Source organism: Atta cephalotes (genome assembly GCF_000143395.1).
Source record: "Atta cephalotes unplaced genomic scaffold scaffold00002, whole genome shotgun sequence".
Classification (NCBI taxonomy): Eukaryota; Metazoa; Arthropoda; class Insecta; order Hymenoptera; family Formicidae; genus Atta; species Atta cephalotes.
The window spans coordinates 8,020,690-8,035,532 of record NW_012130066.1 but is presented as its reverse complement, the minus strand read 5'-3'; the positions used below and the strand labels follow the sequence as shown (position 1 = coordinate 8,035,532).

The window sequence follows — 14,843 nt, the reverse complement described above, 5'->3', positions numbered from 1 at the left end:
TATATATATATATATATATATATATATATATATATATACATATACACACACACACACACAGGTAAATACGCGGTTTTAATGTGAAAATTGATATTAAATTTATAATATCACGCTTAGCCTAGATTTACTACAATTCGTTATTAAAAGATTCTTATAGCTTATAAATAAGCTTATAAATAAAAAAAAAAGAGCTCTTAGCTCTTATAAATTAACGTGAAATGTGACATTCATGATTACACTTCAATAAAACTATACAATGGGTTAAAGTGACCTGACAATTGATAGTATTAGTTTCAATAATTTCAAAAAATTACAGTATATAATTTCATCCTTTAAGAAAATGGAACACTGGCATTTTAGTGAAAAATTTAACGCTAAAAAAAATCTTAAACATATTAAATTCGGAAAAATGTGCTTTTTTACTTAAAAAATTATAATTTTTTTAATTTATAATATTTTCAAATGCAATTTTAACCTAGTACTCTTGAGATGATGTACTTAAAAAAAATAGTATGGTTACATGTGTTTCAAAAAAGATATTTATTTTGAAGGTAAAAGATGGTCACACTTTTTACGCACAGAAAAATATCATTCTATCATTTTTTTTGCCAAGAAAAACAATTATTCATTTTATTTTTCTTCTTTTAAGTAAGTTGATTTCAATAAAGAATATTTTCTCGCTAGTAGTCTTAAAATGTATTCATCCCAAGTTTTAGAAATACTCAATATCATATACTCAAAATAAGAATTTATTCTCTTTAGAGAAGTATATTATAAAATTTTATCGAAGAAAAGTCAGATTTTGACTTGAATATTTAATAATATATCGATGTAAGAAAATTTATTTGGTCAGAAAAATTTGGTATATTTCTTTCAATTCTATATTACTGATATTACAACAGATTTAAGAAAAGCGAAACTAGTTTAGAAACAAAAAATTTTTTTCTTGTTTGAAGTAATTCACATACATATTTTTCAATTTAAATAAATATTTATTTTGGGATCAAATTGTGCATGCAATATGATGCAACATGACTTTTATATTATTCCATAATGGTATTTTTTCATATAATATTTATCTTAATTATTTTGAATTAATAAATACCAGCATATTATTTCGTTTCTATGTAACCTCAAATATCCATCAAATAATAATATGAAACTGTCATTATGAGATTAAGAATGGTTACAATAGGAAATATATCGTTGATAATGACTCGATCGCCACAAGCGTGGCGTAAATGTATTAGGCTTAGCCATTCTCGTAGGGATCGTAGATTCAAATCTTGCCGGCGATGCAATGCGTTTTTCAATAATTTTGTAGTTAATAAGGCAGAATATGAGTATGCGAAACAGTAAAAATATAAATTAAAAAAAAATTAAATTAGAAAAATAAAAAGCAATAATAATAAAAAAATTATTTTTTCGTTAAGATATAATTGTAATTTTCTTATTACAAGTAAATATGATATTTGATTCAAGTAAAGGAAGAAATCTTCTTAAGTAAATCGAATTTTTGATTTAATTGGATATTCTTGATTGAGAAATATTAAATTTTCTAGAATTCAGAATATATTTTGAATAAATCGGATGCTTGTGATGAACTTATAATAGATTTGCGGATATATGAACTTTTGAAATACTTGGAGGAAGTCATTATCATTTGCGTTACAATATATATTTTTCTGTGTATAGATGTAAAAAAGATGTTAAATTTGGTTATTTATTATTGATTTAAAAAGTTATTTATTATTGATTTAAGTTATTATTAATATCAAAATTATTATTATTATTTATATTGAAGGAAAATAATATAAAAAATACATAGAAAACGTTACTCTTCGTTACTATAATCTCAGTACACATAGAGTAGCTCTCTAAATCTGAATCAATCGATAATCACTGACTTAATGTCAAATATGTTAATTAATGAATGAAATGTATTATCGTTAACCTATAGCGAATCTTGATTCAGTGTATAAGTATGGCACATTCAACATATACGATATTGTAAGATTAGAATTACAATGTGCTAGAATCTGTAAATATCGATATTTTAACTATACAATGTTTAAACTTCTTTTTTTTATATAGTTGAATTTCACTGATTATCCAATGCCAAATGTGCTAGATATGATATGCTGATAATTCAGTACCAAGTATGCCATTTCAGTAGATTATCAACTGATTTAGATTTAGAATGTGTTTATCACACATAGATCATAGACACGATGGATGTTCTTTCCTCATCGTTTTTTTATCCTTATTTGAAGGACATCCACAGTTTTCTTATTTTTACAATTTAAAAATATAAATCATAAATTTTTTAACGAAAAAAAACGAGCGTTGATCACACTTATAGACACTTTGACCCGAGAAAAAAAGGCGAATGGCTGCTAGACGCATACTAACAGTCCGATTAAAAAGTTAAGTATCTCTATCAATACTTGAAGCTTCAACCTCTAATCGATGGTAGAAATGCGTTCTTCTGACGCCAAGAAGGTTTTGAAATCTAGTGTGAAAGATGCTCTGGTCATTTTAACCTAGAAGAACCTATGAAAGGTTAAAATAGCCGAATTCTTAAATATTTTAAGATTATATTTTTTTTCACTTATAAATGTGTATCTATTATAGTTACATCGGTGTTTGCAGGAAGAGTTCAAATTAAATTTTTTTATCTATATTCTATGCTATATTACTAATCTATTAAATTTCATCATTTTCACAAAGATTGTTTTTAGTATCTGTCTTGACGAAGTTTTTTCCAATTAAAATTTCTTTATTAACAAAATATAAGTGTTGTGAACATTATTTAGTACAACGTCATGATTTTGAAATTTATTGTTAATCAATGTCTGTTTTAGGTAGAGTAAATTTTAGATTACATCTTTTTGATAGATTTATAAAATTAGGAACGCGAATTTCAAAACATGTCTAGGATTTTCTAATCAAATGATTCGTGGATTTTTTAAGCTTAACTCTTATAAAGTGGTTTTAAGCAACGCAAAACCCAGCTATCGCATCAATCGGTTATTGTGATGATCCTTGAAGATATTTAAGTAATACGTCCGTGGGAAAGCCACAGTCCTTTTTATTTAATTCGCGCCTTCGTCGACGAGCGACAGATGTTCCGGGTTGGGCACAAAGAGCGTTGCAAGAGATTAACGGTAATTACGCGATTTTGAGGAGCCGCGAATCGCAAGGAGTGGAGAAACTGGAAGGCGGTTGGAGAGCAAAGACGTGGCCGGCAGGCTCTGAATCTCTCTCTCTCTCTCTCTCTCTCTCTCTCTTTCTCTCTCTATCTTGGCTTTGTTTCCGAACCATACCGGAAGCAGACGCTTTCGTGTGGTGACAATAGGGAGACTGCCTCGCCTTACTTCCCACAATCCGTCGTTTCCTTCTTTCGATACAAGCGTTCGGTAGTGCTTATTAATGAAAACCCTCCCACTACATGGCACCGCTTTCCTTTCTTTTCCTTCGTATATCCGTAAACGGGATGACGATGTCCCATCGTTGACCGCTCCGAGAGCTCCCATCTTGCCAGGTGGACAACAAGAGCAATTAAGGGTGACAATTGTTGTGCGTGAGAGTCTATTGTTAAGATCGGTACATTAATGTGACCATCTTGCTTTAATTACAGTTAAATACTAGGGTTGTGAATATATTACTCTATTCTTCTTTATCCTTTAATTTTTAACGTTTTGTACAAACTGTTGACCGGAATAGCTTTCTCATCATGAAAGATAAAAAAACAGATGACGTCGTTGCGTTTAAAATCTTGATTGTATGACATAAATATAAATTTTATTGTATGTAAATATACAGTAGTACATTTATGTATTAAAATAGTTATACTCCAAGCTAATCTTGAGCAGTATTTAATTGAAGATGATCCTTTTCCTTTGCATCTTTCAAATATACAATAGATTTTTAAATATACACTTTAAACGTTGCGTTGTGCTAATCTTTTAAGAGAGTAAGAACAATATTGTAATAACAATAACAGTTATATTAGGACTTTCGAATTTTAAACAATACAAAAAGATAAATATAGCAAGCTAATGAGAATCAGCAACGATAAACGGCGTAATTATTTAATGAACAATCAATAATCAGATATTGGATATTCTTTATTTAGAATATTTCGACTCTCTTTGGAGTCCTCCTCAGCAAGAATGAACAATATTGTAGTAACGATCACAAATTCAGCCACGCAATCTACTGATTTTTATCTAACTTCTACTATTTTTGGTTCTATCTTCGGATTCTGTTGAACGATGATGAGAATTAAGATTCGCGGCGAAGATATCATCGCAAAGAAGTCGAATGTCGCGCGCGAAGACAAGTCGCTCTTCCCTATATAATATATTGATCGCGGCGCGACGTGAATCATGCGTGCGCGCAATAATATTCCGCGGTTGGCATATTCATACCCTGTATAAATTGTCAGCCTGGACACGCATCGAACCGCACCGTCGGGGCATTGTGACGACTGGCGCCGTGTGACAATGAACTAGAAGAGTGAGAGAGAAAGAGAGAAAAAGAAAGAAGTACGCGCGCGACGCTTCGTGAACACAGGTGTGCCTGGCGTCCCGGCGCCTAGGAGCGGTACGTCTTCCATCTCCCTCCTTGTCTGCCTTATTCCTTTTCTTATGACTGCGGTTGAAAATCAAGAGACTTTATAGCGTTAGCAAGTCGCACTTAAAAAGTGCATACAATACACATTTATGAAGGTAATAATAATTGGCATGAGTTTTTGAAGAGATATAAGTTTTAGTGTTTCATCAAGATCGAGAAATTCAAGAAATCATGTCTTAGTTTTGTCTTGAATCAAGACAAGATCAAAACAAGAAATTGGAAATTGATTTTAAAACAAGACAAGAAATTATTATCAAGATTTCTTGACAATAAGTCAAGAAATTTCTTGAACTTTCTTGAATATCTGTGACAATTTTTATTTTTAATACTTTATTATTTTAATATTTTATTATTTTATTTCTGATTTGAAAAGTTTTGAATAAGTTAGGTTTTAACATTTTCAATTATATTTATTGGTATTTATAACAGGTTATATAACATAGAAATATACATTTATACATTTTCACTAAATAGCAAAATATGAGCAGAATGTAAATCGATTATTGAAAAAGTGAAATCCCTGATCTAACTAAATTAAATTATATTCACCGATATCCTTCCTTGTTATACTAGATTTATTGACATTAACCTTTATATTTATATAAAGGAATATATATATAATTAATATTACGAGATTACTTGCAAAAGTATGTATAAACATTTGCGTATTCTACTAATACAATAGTTCAATTAAATCAGGAATGATTAAAATATAGTAATAATAATTATTATTATTATATCTGATAATTTTAGGAATCCAATAATCTGAAATAGAGTTACATTTTGTGGTAACCTCATGATATTAAAAATGATAATTTGAAAAATATTTTTAATCTTTATTAATAGATTTGTGCATAATAGACATTATAGGCACACTTTTAAACCATGAATTTAAACATAGTAAACTACGAGACGACTCGATTCAATTTGTACCTATGTTTTCTTATTATCTCTTACGATGTGATGTTAAAGAGTCATAAGAACTTTGCTTAAAAAATCAAGAAATTCTAAGAAATTCAAGATTCTTGAATTTAAGACAAGAAAAACGATATTTCTTATTTTGAAAATCAAAATAAGACAAGAAATGCTCTTTAAGACAAAAAATCTTGTCTTGATGAAACACTAATAAGTTTTGGGAACGAACATTTAAGGAAGTAAGGGAAGCTGCGTCGAACTAACTAAAGTATTACTGTTACCATGTTATAATGCAGACATCTTCAGATATGTTCAATAGATAAATAGAATAGATAAATTGCAGTAAATTCAAGAAGTTATCATACATAATCGCGAAGTGATCTCAGTAATAAATTCTGAATAAATATTGATATGTGATATAATATATACTATATATATATATATTATGGAATACAGATTTTTATAAAGTTGGGAAGCATATAGAATCACAAAAGAATATTCTTGAGAGGGATGCAATCAATATCGCGTGCGGAAACACGAGCTGTCCAGGAGAAATTGATAAATTAGCTACTTAAGGGTTTAACAGTTGGACGATGGCGATTTATCAGAAAAAGGAAATTGCTATTAACGGCAAGATGGAAGTGATTTTGCATTATCAGATATGAAATCAGTAAGATTAGATTTTCAACTGTCTGGTACAAATAAATATCAAGATAATATTAGTTATTATTTTTGCAATCATTATTATAGGATTAAAAAGTAAATGCTCTCTGTTTTTGTTTAATTAGAAGCATAAAAAAATAATAAAATTCCAAGGAATGTATCGTATGTACATAGTATTCGTATTAGGGATGATAAATAGCGTTAAATAAATAGACATAGCTCTAAGGTAAATCAATTGCTTTGTTTGTTACAATAGTGTAAGCAGTGCGGTAAGGCTTTCAAACGGTCAAGCACGCTTAGTACTCACCTGCTGATCCATTCCGACACGAGGCCTTATCCCTGTCAATATTGTGGCAAGAGGTTTCATCAGAAGTCAGATATGAAGAAACACACCTATATTCATACTGGTGAGTTCTCATTAATTCAATCTACTTGATTTTTAATGTATTAATAACGAAATTGGATAAATAATTCTCAATGAATTAATTATGCGCAACAAATAAAAAATTTACTTATATATCGATACTTAAAAAATTTTATTTATGAGAATGCATTTCTCGCTTTTTGCACAGATAAATTTATGAAAATGTATGTATATAACTTTCACTGTCCCAGATCACTTGATAATATATAGTTTCAAAAATGTATTGCATTGATCTTTTTGTCTCGTCAGCTTCAAACTTCCAAAGAGAGATTATAATACGTTAACCGGACAAAGTGAGGGACCATATGACAAAGTTTCGGCATACGAGGGTATTGCGTGAGCATCGATAATTGCGATCGTCAGTAACAAGCCTCTACTTTGTACATCTAATTTTTACGCTGCGACTATACTCGTATAAGTCCAAGTTTTGTCCTCGGAATTACAGCTTGTCGCATGTTCTCCCTTAAACTTCTTTCTCCGCGGTCTTCGACCAAATGTTGCTCTTGCATACCGCCGATCGATAACTACAATTGCTGGTAACGAGCTTCTGTCTTTAGTCTTTACATCCAAACGGAAGACGCAAAGCGAACAGTTAAAAATAGTTTCAATAGCAAGAGACACCGCGGTGACTTTTTCTCTTTACTGCTAAATCACTGAAATATAATAATTAATTGATCTAACATATTATGTATTTTATCGTAGATACTTTTCGCTAACATATTAATCTCTTAAACAAATACTTGAAAACAAATGTATAATAATTTTGATATTATTGCAATTGTATGTTATTATAAATGTGCTCAATGTTTGAAATCATGATGTCATTTTTGTCTTAAGTTGTAGAATATCATTATTCTTTCATACTTTATTATGAATCTAAAAAGATGCATAATATTCTGCGCGTTACTTGGAACAAAAGACGCGCGATCGGCGTCCTCGGCGGGTGGTTTTCGAATTATTTATGAAGGCTGCCTTGTTGCCACCGTGGTAGACTATTTTGTACATTATTCAGAACATTAGTGTCCTGTGATCAGCGAAATATGTTCGGACATAAGTCGCGCAGGTCATGAAACAAAAAAAAAACCGAAGTATCTTTATTCTTCTTTAGTTTTTGTGAATAACAAATGAGGTTTGCTGAAAAAGTTGATATCCCGATTTTATATACAAAGCGTATTTAAGTGAATCTATTAATCTCCATGAGGGCTTTGTGTTAGTCTCTCGAAAACGACATTTTAAGACAAATTAATAAAAAAAAACAGCGCTAAAAAAGTAATTGAAAAAATAATTTCATGGAATAGACTGAATTTTGATGGATTAAATTCGTTAATATATTTGTGAGAGATATGACGATTTCTTACAAATCAATAATATGTATATTATAATGCAGTTATTGATGTAAAAAGATCATATAAATATCTCAACAAATTAAAACGCTTGTGAAATAATTTTTTGCGCGCTGTAAATTAATTAAGATTTTAAATTACATTGTTAATACTACTCGATCCATTAGGCGTAATACAGCTCGTATGCTATTTGCAGAGACACTATTTGCAAAAAGTCGCATTTGCTTGATGTGCGTTATCGCGTAAATGAGATTGCAACGCGCATCTGTTCGATCAAGTGCAACGAAAAACGGAGGGACAACGGACTTGCGACCACACCTTTATAACAACGCACACGCGTTTAAAATGTATACGATCCGCGATGCATCCTCAATAGGGTGTCTCCACGAATGTCGCACCCACGTCTCTACGCGACTGACCCTTTTCGCATATGAAAGAATCACGTAGAAGGCATATACGCGATACCAGGAATCGATATCGTGGCATCGCGTACTTTAGATAGAAGGGGGAAATAAAGGAGAGACAATGTATGAATCTATCTTTCGATATGTTCCTTTCATATCCAACGAGAGATCTTAAACGGAATCTTCAAAGTTCTTTTCAGAAATGTTCTTTGTAATAAAAAAAGATGATACTTATTCTGAAGTTGAATTGATATCTTTTACTAATGTTTATATACCTCGTGAAGAGAAACTATCAGCGCGTCGCGCGTAGTTAAACTTCAGCATTGCCATTTAATTTGTGATATAGAAACGCTACGATAAATGATAAAAGGTAAATCACTTGCTAAAATCTAGCTTATATGCAAAATGGCTGTCATCAAAATCGCTCTTCGCCGTTTCATTCGATAGTGGATAGGATAATTACCCTCTTTTACAATAAAAGCCAGAAAAAAAATGGATTGGCATGCAATCAGATTAGCTCCGGATTTGATTCATTCGAGGTTTGTGTGTCGCGGAAGAGACCCAAACGCGAACACGCACATTACCCGCAATAAATATATCGGCAGATCATCAGGCTCTTTCATATGGAAATCGTGTCTCGTCACGCACATTCTCTTTCAGATGGTTATTTTTCTTTCTTTCGCCCGAAGTAAAAATTAATCTGTTGCATGTGGCAAAATGTGTTGGAATGGATGATTATCGCAAAATTATGATATTTTGAGAACAGTTCTCTTAATTTATAAAGTAAAAATTCTAAATATTTTTTCTACATATATTTTTAAATAATTTTTCTGTTTATAAAAATTAACCAATTAATTATATCATTTAATAATAATATATAATCATTTAATAATAATATATATTTTGTTTCAATAAATTTTAGTAGCGAATGTAAAAATGTTAAAAAGTGTAAATATGTATAAGTCATATTACGGTTTCGTGATATGGAATAAAGTAAAAAGAGAATGTATCATGAAATGAAATTTGAAATTTGTTCCTCGAACTCGATGTAAATTTATAAAATGATCCAAGATTAATATTTGATGAATCATTCGCGATATTGAAGGTAGCTTCCAAGAGGCGATTTGTTGCTGCGTACAAAGAGATAATCTGCAGATGGGAAACGTATTTGCATCGTACATCAAAAATGATATATCCTCGTATATATCCTCGCATCACCGAGTATACCTAACGAATGACCACACAATCGTAGCATGATTTTTCCACAACTCACTGCGGCCTATTATCGGTAATTTCTCGAGAGAAGAAAATAACTACTCGCCGCATCCTAACGATGACTTTTTTATGGAGATACGAGGATTTGTTGTTAAAATGATTACCTAGCCCTTTAAAATATTCATAAAAATGCAGTGTATTTTGTTTTGCTTTATGTGCGTTTTGTGTTATATTCGCCGTTCTAGCGTTACTAGAATTATTAGAGGAAAATAAAAAAATCTTAGAGTATATTTTAATATTTCAAATTGCCTACATGTTTTTACAGTAATAGAGTATTTTAGTTTATAAAGATAATTTTAAAAAATTCCTTAAAGATTTCTTTTTCTTCTAAGAAAATATACATAAAAATCAAAAGTAAAATTATTAATCTTTTTTTTTTTACACAAAATATGCCACATTTATTGTTGTCATAAATATAAATATAAACGTTCCAGTAAGATAATTATTTCCGTGAAAAAGCAATTAATCGAAAACAAACACGTTTGTTGTTGTAATTTTAAATATGGATGTCCCAGTAAGATAATTATTTTGATGAAAAAGCAATTAATCGAAAACATTTTGGCTCGCACATTAAGCCTTAAATTAAATCGCCCCATGTATCGAATAACGCGTGATTTGATCCAGTCCCCACTCTCGGTGTAAATTGCGGACCTGACCGTTTTTCTTAAGCGATTGTCCCGTAGCGAAAGCAGGACATGAAAGGAAGCGTCGATCGGGAGCGATAAGGACATATTTTAATGGCGATTTAATCAGCTGCCTCGGCCACGTTTTCTCGTGGAAACGGCCGGAAGGAGCGCATGCACGATGGGAAACGGTCTGTTTGTCGCGCAAAGCGAGTTTCCGGCACGCCACGTGCCCGACACGGGTCGTCGTGGGGCGTGCGTGTCCCGTGCTAATTAGCGGCTAAGAGAACAAGCCGCTCGTCGTCGTGGGTTAGGGACTACCGAGAAAGGGAGCAATAACACCCTCGAATGCTCGAGGAACTCTCTAGCCACTTTGTACTCTCTATGTTTCTCCGCGAGGGGTGAACGTAATGCGAATTTAATCGACCCTTCTCCCCATTGGGAGCGACTTTTCGCTATCAATTTTATTCTCTCTCGTAACGCAGCACCGCGATATAGGAATACTCCGGATTTATGTCTTAATTATATCTTCAAAGAGCAATGTAAAAGAATTTTTATTAATTAAATTAGCCATCATCCAATTAAACAAACATTTTGTTTTATATAGAATAAAATCCAGAGTGTATTAATATAAATAATTTAAATTTAATCGAATGAACATATTCACGAGGAGCTTCTAAAACGCAGTATATTGCTTAAATTTGTTTCCTTGAACTCGTATAAATTTTGTATATATATATATCTTTTTAGAATTTAATGTATTTCTTAGCTTCATGACTTTAATAATTAAAAATTTTATATTTTGGCAATGATATTTTTCACTTACTCGCAGTTTTTTACGTCGTTATATATATTTTAAAGCTAGTCAATATCTTAAAATGAAAGTGCAAGTAATCAGCGACACACAAATGTTTTCGCATTATAGGTAATGAAGGAAGATAACGTAAAATATGTGGGAAGTAAATGTGTTTAAATGTGTTGTTATCGTTTAAATACCTTCAATATACGAATCACCGATGTTTACAACAATTTCCAGAAAAGCTTGTGCAAGCTTCAACGTCATCCAATTCCTTGAAATGTAATTGTGGGTGATAATGAACTTATTAAAGTTTATTATATACGCAATTTGTGGTTGAAATTTATGGCAAAAACTTGTATCTTGAAGTGACTCAGTTGAAAGTGAAAAACATTTGATACTATCCATAACAATACTAATGCTAGTGACAGGTTCGTGCAAGGTGACATCATCAGCGAAGTAAAATCGATCGACGCAAAAATTTTTATGTGAAAACTATGAAGGTGAAAAAATTGAAAGAAAAATGATAATTGCAGATAATTACAAAATTGAAAATTTTTGCTGCTCTTTCTCACAAAAGAACATTATATCCAGCCATTAAAGACTTTTTTTTTTTAAAAAAGCATTCTATAGCTTCAATCATTTTGCTAAGAGCTACGCTTCACGTGTCATAATGGGATCTTTCTAAGAAATAAAGATTTAGAGGCATTTTAACGTGAAATTTCACGCGTTAAAAGTTCTTAGGAAATGCGCTATACGGTTTCAATTTTACAAAGTATAATGCTTCTATCTTTTCTAACATATGTACATCAGTAATATTTTTCATTCAAGTAAAGATTCAGAAATGTTTCGAGGAAATTTTTCCGCGACGAAAGTATAAATAATTCCCAAACGTGGGATACGTGCCAGGTTTCTCATTGTCACTATCGTCGTATAACGTATGGCGGTGGCGTCTTTGTTAGGGTAGCGATGTCGCCACTGCAATTTGATTTCTTGCATAATTAACGATTGCGTATCATGATTCCTTCGCGTCTCAAACGCAGCATATACCTTACACACAATGTGAGGAAAACACGAATTGTTATAGTTCTCCATTGCATCGAAAATTTAAAATTTAGTTGAAGTCATAAAATTAGCAAAACAAAAATCATAAAATCACAGCACAAGGTGTTTTTTTTTGTAATATTTAATATGTAATCAAGTTTATAAATGATTTAGATGTTTCGGCCATAATCTGGCCATCTTCAATAAATTTACAAATATCAATAAAAATACAAAAATTACATAACATTAAAATTCAACGTGTCACAAGAAGAAAGAAAGCATTGATTTATAATTATATTTATGATCATTGAATTTTAATATTAAATTTAAATGTAAATGTAATTTTGCGTTTTTATTGATATTTGTAAATTTACTAAAGATGGCCAGATTGTGGCCGAAACGTCTAAATCATTTATAAACTTGATTACATATTAAATATCACAAAAAACAATTGTGCTGTGTTTGTGCTCTTCTTTTTGCTAATTTTGTGATAAAAAAAACCACATTTCTTATAATTATATATTTAATTGAAGTCTGTCTAATGTCTACGTAGATTAACTTTAATCTCGGTTCCACTTACTCTTCGTCTTTTTCTAATCTTTAGAACTAGAAAAAGTCATAGAATATTGAACCGAGATTAAAGTTAATCTACATTGATGGAAACAGGCATAATAACATCGATTTTAAACTCCAGCGGCTTGTTCTTAAAATCTTTACTTTCTTTGCCTTTGAAATTATCATTTACCGCAAGACTACTATTTGATTGAACGTTCTAGCCTTTCCTATTAATCTTTTCCTTGAAATTGAATAGGAAAGAAACGTTGGAAATACTCGAGCATTTGATTCTAGGAAATGAAATTGACCTTACTTACAGAACTATAAATCGGATAATTATCTTCTATGTTTCTACGAGTATCATCTGTTATTTACAATGATTTGATATTCTCCGAATGTATTATATTTTTGTGCAAAAGAAGTTCGAACAACAATTATTTATATACATACATATTCTTTGATTAATTATTTACGTGATGAAAAGTAGCTATCAAATATCATCGTGCCATAGTTGATTGGTGAGTTCAACGCGATCGAATCGTCCTCACCAATGATTCACTTCGAGACGAGCGTCCGTGTTCGCAATACGATAAAATATTTGCGTAATGCACCTTTCGTGTTGTATCGCGGTAAAATTATTCATCGCACGGGGATGCACCCCCGCCATTCTCGACGCGATAATCGGGGTTGCGATGACGGTCATTGATGAAAAAATTTCCGCTGTCTCTCGCGCGCACTTTTGTTATCATCGAGGCACACTCTTACTTAGCAATTTTGATCCATCTACTGGACTTTTCCGAGCGGATCGATAAGATACCCCCGTTCACCCCGTTGCCGTCGAAAGGGGAAAGAAAAGAAGAGAGCGCTTATGCGGGAGTAAGTCGGGATGATGATCGCTTCCGGCGATCGACGCCGAGGACAACTTTTTTCCGCATGCCAGGCAGCAATTGGCGAGAAAAAATATGGTCGGCTACGATGTACTTTGTCGGCTGCATGTTTCCGCGACTATGAACTTTCGCCTATGCAAGCATCCGCGGATAATGCGCGCTGATCGTACGGCGTATCTACCTCGTCATTCGCTGAAATAACCGTCACGAGTGCTCTGAAAGAGTAATCGAGGCGAATGCGCGGGTATCAAGCGAAATGTTACGTTGTCCGCAAATTGTGCCGGCAAATGCTATGATTTCCCAGTGCGTCATTGAACCCCAAACGGGGGCGGGAAAACAAAGAAAGGGGCGTTTGGTGGGCTTTCACGAAACGCAATTTGTTATCATCACTCATATTATTTTATTATACATTGTATTGCATTATTATACATTTGTTGCATTATTATACATTTGTGCAACGACGAAATTCGTTGATCACCGTGTGTCTAAATGATAACAAATATTGAGAATATAAGGGTTCAGCAAGTATAATTGTTAGTTATAATTTCACACATGTGTCACGTTACTCTCTAAAACTTTTACTTTTAATGAATTTCATTCTTAAGAATAAAATCTCACTCTTAAAAATGGAAAATTGAGTTACTCTTTTTTAAGACGGATCACTTTTTTTAAGATATTCTTCAAAGTGAGATTTCACTCCAAAGAATTTAGAGAATACAGTTATATTGTTGAGTGAGAAATTATGACTAACAATTATGTTATCAGTTGGTGTTTCCTAGGGAGTTACTTTCTCAGTAAAATATTGGTTCTTTATAATTTACGTTCGGACATTGCAGGGATTTGACACTTTTCTCAAAACTGCTGGATTATCACGTAACGTTGGAGATCTTTTAACGAGCTTCGTTTCCCTATAAGCGCGAAAAATCCGCACCAGATCGATGCTTTCTTTCCCTTCCCTTTCTCTCTTTCTCTCCGTCATCGCAGTCAATATTGCCGCCATTACATCACGTTCGTTAAAAGAGACGGACCTGCATAATTAAGAGGATTCGCTCCGCGTCCCGCACATACAGAGAGAGAGAGAGAGAGAGAGAGAGAGAGAGAGAGAGAGAGAGAGAGAGAGAGAGAGAGAGAGAGAGAGAGAGAGAGAGAGAGAGAGAGAGAGAGAGAGAGAGAGAGAGAGAGAGACGAGTACGTACGTACGTAGTACGACGTACGTAACGTACGTACGTACGTAACGTACGTACGTACGTACGTACGTAACGGTACGTAACGTACG

The 14,843-nt window shown here is 32.4% G+C and overlaps 1 protein-coding gene across 1 annotated transcript in view; it reads left to right on the top strand.

Annotated features, from left to right (window-relative positions):
• LOC105621679 (zinc finger protein 628) overlaps window positions 1-14,843 on the top strand; it is a 24,794-nt gene that overhangs the window by 4,618 nt on the left and 5,333 nt on the right. Inside the window, exon 4 of the mRNA XM_012203148.1 lies at window positions 6,473-6,623. Coding sequence (XP_012058538.1) covers window positions 6,473-6,623 — 151 coding nt within the window. The remainder of the gene's footprint in view (window positions 1-6,472; window positions 6,624-14,843) is intronic.